We start from the raw sequence: 5,733 nt of genomic DNA on the forward strand, positions 1-5,733 counted from the left end.
GAATGCGAAACAACTACACTACAAGTTTTTCTAGAATCTGAAGTGGAACTTGGAGGGAAAATCTGATAACAGGAAAACCATAGACAAAGTGTGTTTCATCTGTTGACCATATAGAAGACAACCACTGACTACTGCTGCCAGTTACTTGACTGAAATGTTACTATTAGGATGAAAATTTAGTACTACTGCAGATCCAGAGAATTAGAAGTAGTCGTAAGTGATAGAATTTTTCTTGTTTGGTTGTTTTTTTTAATATAAAGGTGTTCTGTTTTGGTTTTGTTCTGGTTTTATGTAGCTTACTGTGTTAAGGTGAACTTCAGTGAAAATGTGTAGTATTTGTAAGTAAGGAAGCTTGCCTCTGAATGTTGAGCTTCTTTGGATATGTGGGTGGTTATGCTTCTGAATTGCAATATCTGTGATAGGCTTTTGGGGGGTGGCTGCAGGGAGGAATCCATTTTTTGCTTTGGTTGGTGTCCCTATCATGATGGCCCTAGGCATAGGTGGGGAACCAGGAGAGTTCAAGTAGTCTGTTCCACAGAAATAAAGTATTCCAAAGAAGTGATGTTAGAATAATTTAACTGAAGAGTGTTAGTCAGAGAAAGTAGCAGAATAAATAAATAAATAACAAATTTATAAGTAGTATAATTTCATAGTTTTAGGAGTAAGTCTTGCCCAAGATTTTGTATGTGAAATTGAGAAGCAGCCGGGATGTCATTGTAACTTGAGCTGAGAATTCTGAGTGACACTGAGTAAATGTTCATGTACTGACTTGCTAATGTAATACTGCATTAATACAAATATAGAAAGCTGATGCACCTGGTTTATCACCTGTCTCTCAGCAGGCTAAACTCAGTGTTCCCTGCAGATTTTTACCTTGTGTTTAGCAGGACTAATCTGACACTATGTCCTGTGGCTAGTTCTAGCTGTTGACGTGAAAAATTCATTACTTCTGCAGACTTCTTGTTGATGACTGATTTCTTTGATTCCTCCTTTGTTATCTGGCTTTGATCTAATTTAAATGCCTATTAAATTTGATGCTTCTATGCAGAGTTAATATAATTGTCTCAGTATAAAACTTGCATAGAATGCTGTACAACATTCTCGTGCTCGTTAAAAGTTACACAGAACCCCGTTAGTGTTATCATATCCTGGCTGCCTTTCTCTGTTTACTCTTTCTCCGTGGCCTTGGGGTTGGAAGCGAATTGTAGCGAATCATGATCCATGACTTGAGTTTCATAGAATTGTTAGGAGAAACATGCCAGCAAAACCTCTCATTTCTATTCCCTGATATCAGGTAAATATAGGGATAGAAAAGATGCCTCTTAAATGTGACAGCTGAAAGGCAGTCAGGATGGAATTCAGTCCCTGTAGTTATTATAGGATAGACTTTTAGCTTTTTTTGTGGCTTTCCCCCAAACCTGGTTGTTCAGTTCTAAGCATTTAGGGCCTGATACAAAAACTCCTGAGTATATATGACTGCTGCTGAGGTCTCTGATTATATGCAAATCATATAAAGCAACAAATATTCTAAAAATCAGCTATCCTAACACTGATATACCAGATTCTATTATTATTTCAGGTCAGCTGAGTTGGAAACTATGAAAGTGGTGAATAAACATGTATTAGTTAAACCTCAACAAAAATATGTTTTCACATTGTCATGTCCATTGGGCTTAACTGATGCATGGTAATTTGTTAAGCCACAGTAACTCTGTGTGTGTTTTGCTGTCAGATTGGGAAAGCAAGTAAGGTGTGCTGTGGTTTGGGTTTTTTTGTTTTGTTTTGTTTTGTTTTACCTAGGTTGTTTATAATAAGCACTGCCCATGGAATAATCTGTAATTTTTTTGAATAAAGATTTGAGTTGTATGCAGTAAAGCAGGCATAGGGAGGATAAATACTGTGTACTGGTTGAGGCAAGGACTCTGTAGGCAAAAATGTTACTAATATGCAGCTAAAACCTGTGCTATAAGGGCGTGTTCAAGGTGACAATCTTAGCAATCATTTCTAAACTTTGGAAACCATGACTTTCTAACATTACTGTTTTTAATAATGAATTTTTTTGTATTTAAGAAATATATAATGCCATATATTATTCTGTGATTCTATACAACATTGTTTATATTATTTTTCTAAGTTTGCCTATATTTTGACCATTTTGCTAGTTACCTAAGGGGAATGGTGATAAACATCTGTATTTGATGTTTTTTATGTGTATACATGTTTTTTTTCCTTAGAGAATGGTTTTTCTTGCTTTCCCATGAAGTACTGAACCCTATGTACTGCCTATTTGAATATGCTGGCAAGAGCAACTATTGCCTGCAGATAAATCCAGCATCAACAATCAATCCTGACCATCTTTCATATTTCTGTTTCATTGGGCGCTTTATTGCCATGGTAGGTTAGATTTTTAAGGTTTTATTATTTGCTGTAGCTATACATTTATTCCTGAACAGTATTTGTTTTTACAGTTATTAAAGGTTATATTAATCTCTTAGAAATGGAAGATTAAGGCATGCAAGGTTATTGAGCCAAAATATTGCCTGAGAGTTAAGTATCTTACACGCTCAAGTTTCCTGGGATAGCGATGAAAGTTAATGTGACATTCAATGTAATATTTTATTTTTATCAATTGGATGTGTGTACTTCATGCAAACCGCTGTTTGATTGAGTGTCTGAATACTGATGCTCTGAAAAATGTGACTAGCATTTTCCAAAAAAGGCTCCCCTGTTAGACTTGGCATACCTTAACTGTATTTGAAAAAATGAGTTAGAAATGTTTTGTGGAGTACACTGAGCCTCAATTTAAACGTACGTACTTGGATACAAAGGTCAGATACTGAGGAGAGCAGAAGTGGCGGGGAGCTGATTCTCTGCCATCAGGTTTCTTGTAAACTAAAAGCTGATGAGGCGTGTTTTATCATTTCTTCTTCTGGTAGCACTGAGTCAATTTTCTGTAGTGGACTCCTGCTCTGTCACATTTCTTTCCTTCCATGTAGTGATACAGTCATCTTTCCACATAATCATGATATCTACAGGTAGCCCTCAGCAACATCCCTGGGCATGGTGAATAGTGAAACCGAAAAGAGTAGATAAAAGTGCATTTTCAGATTGAAGAGACTGTCATCTTCTCCTGTTGTTCAGGCTTTTTGTGTGGAATTAGAATAAATACAAGCAAAGTGTAACATAAATAGAAAAATACTTTCAGACTTTAAGTTAGGTTTGGGGGTTTTCTTGGTTTTGCTTTTCTTATAGATGCTTCTTGAAAAACAAATTTGTTCAGTTTTGATGATAATATCTCTGATTTCAAGGATTTTATGGCCAAGTTCCCCATTTCTGTGCTGTCATGGGAATTGATTTCATTTGGTTAACACTTTCAATAGGCTGCCAACTTTTTTCTTTTAGAGCCCTCAGCAAGCTATAATGCCATTTAGCAGGAAGAGGTGCTAAAGCCAATTAGGTGCTAGAGCCAAATTATGTTTCTTTTAGTTGGTGATTTTTGATCTTGTGCATAAGATAAATCCATAATTGAAATGTTAACTTTAGGAAACCACTTCATAAAAGTACAGATCATAGAAGAGAACTTAATTAAAATATTTAATATAATTAAAAGACAGACTTTTCTTTCCTGATGTATTGTTGTATTTTTATTTTAAATTCTCTAAAGGGGGGGCAGGAGAGAGAAAGAGACCTGTGTAATGGTACCTAATGTGGTCAGTTGCAAGGTTTGAGTATATTCATGGTTTATAATGGATGGCACTTCCTGCAGTACTTCCTGGGATACCCTCTAGTGGCTTAAAATAGCTCAGATAATAATGTAAGTGGGAATCATTTTAAGGAGATAGGCTTTTTAAGTCCAGTTGTAGTTTCTGTCCTTCTCACAGTTTAAAATAGTTGTGATTTTCAGATCATAAAGACTTCTTTTGGTTTTAAGTACTGAAATAACCACAGATGTTTTCGACTGAAACGGGGTTAAACATAAGGAATACACATCTTACTTTGTAACAAAAAGCTGTTAAATGAGGTTGGCTGAGGCAACTTTTATATTTTGCTGTAAGATTATCATCGACATTAAATGAGATGATTTAAGAGCTTACTTTTGCAAAAAGCAGGGTATCGTATAGCTGGATGTTGCAGTTGGCATTTAATTTTTCTGCTTCCCATGAGAAGTATAGACTAATTTAAAAACAAATACATAAATAAATAAATAAAGGCCTTGAGAGAACCGGTTTAAGCTCTCCTAAAGCACAAGAAAATGCATGCTAGAGTAAGCCTTAGGGGGGAAATTAGAAGGTGGGAAAAAAAGGTGGAGCCTTGCCTTTTTCAGGAGGAAATGGGCCATTACATTGGCTTTTCTGCTCATAGAATTTCAGCCCTAAGGAAAGACAAGCAATGAATGCCATACATGGCCTATGTTAAGGATGATTTTTTCAAGAGGTATTTTAGTGAAGAAAGTGTACTTGATAAGGATGAGGGAAAAAAAATGTTTTCATAGTTAAAGCTGTGCTCTGTTAGCTCTCAGATGCACTGAGTCAGCATTGAGGTTAACTGTGTGTGTGTGTGTGTGTGTAATGCGATGCTTCAGTACTAGAAACTAGCTTACACCCTTTGTGCACAGGTGGTAAGACAAGTGTGACCATGTTTTGGTTTTTTTTCAATTTCATTTTCGCAGTAGAAGGGAAAATCTCATTTCTCAGTTCTGTTACTCACCTATAAAAAATGTGATTCCCAAAGCTCTTTCTGAAGCAGTCTGTGACAGCATTTTTGAACTGCTTTTTACAAGCTGCAGTAGCATTGCGTAAAGGATGATTTTGCAGGATGTACGTATGTAGTAAAAAATGGCAGTAGTACTCAAGTAGGATCGAGTATTATGATCAGGTAGGATCAAATAGCACTTGGCATATATACCTATCCATATAGTAAAGAGGAAACGTAGTAATTTCCTCCTTTCATAGGCTTCATTCTTTTATGAGAAGTTTTTTTTTACTCCAAGAATTTCTAAATTGTAATGATAACATACACTTGGATAAATTTTGTCAACTAATAATTTTTTTTCTTCCCATTTAATGTAATGTTTTGTTCTTTTTAAATACCAAGTTGCTACTGCTACTTGGTGCTTTTTATTATTTGAAGGAGAAAGGAAAAAAAAAAGAATTCAAGTCCAGAAATACTTCAATAATTCAGTAGTTCAATAAAAGCTAAACAGACTTTTTTCTGTTCAACAGGCATTGTTTCATGGGAAATTTATTGACACTGGTTTTTCTCTGCCTTTCTACAAACGAATGCTGAGCAAAAAACTTACTATTAAGGACCTAGAATCTATTGATACTGAATTTTACAACTCCCTAATTTGGATAAGGTTTGTAGATTATTGTTTTGTGTGTGTGATGTTTTATGGATTTTTTTGTTTATATAGAATTCATTGAGCTTTTTTTTTTTCTTTTCATTCAGGGATAATAACATTGAAGAGTGTAACTTGGAAATGTACTTTTGTGTGGATATGGAGCTCTTAGGAAAAGTAACCTCACATGAGCTGAAATCAGGAGGTTCAAATATCTTGGTAACTGAGGAGAACAAAGAAGAATATATTGGGTAGGAAGGTGTAGATGTTGAAAAAAAGTGTTCCATATTTCTTCTGTTGCTCTAGTCTTTCTTGACACAGTATACGATTTGGTTTTTCTTTTTTTTTTCTTTTTTCTATTACTGTGTAATTCTTGGGTCTATTATAGAAATGGT

General features: G+C 35.1%; 1 protein-coding gene across 2 annotated transcripts in view; it reads left to right on the plus strand.

Moving 5' to 3' along the window:
* Positions 1 to 5,733, plus strand: part of WWP1 (WW domain containing E3 ubiquitin protein ligase 1) — a 42,598-nt gene that overhangs the window by 29,044 nt on the left and 7,821 nt on the right. For both annotated transcript variants that reach the window (XM_009332520.1, XM_009332521.1), the window contains exons 16-18: positions 2,235 to 2,394; positions 5,223 to 5,356; positions 5,449 to 5,589. In XM_009332520.1, the coding sequence (XP_009330795.1) occupies positions 2,235 to 2,394; positions 5,223 to 5,356; positions 5,449 to 5,589 (435 nt within the window). The remainder of the gene's footprint in view (positions 1 to 2,234; positions 2,395 to 5,222; positions 5,357 to 5,448; positions 5,590 to 5,733) is intronic.

The sequence above is a fragment of the Pygoscelis adeliae genome, unplaced genomic scaffold (genome assembly GCF_000699105.1).
Source record: "Pygoscelis adeliae isolate BGI_AS28 unplaced genomic scaffold, ASM69910v1 Scaffold389, whole genome shotgun sequence".
NCBI lineage: Eukaryota > Metazoa > Chordata > Aves > Sphenisciformes > Spheniscidae > Pygoscelis > Pygoscelis adeliae.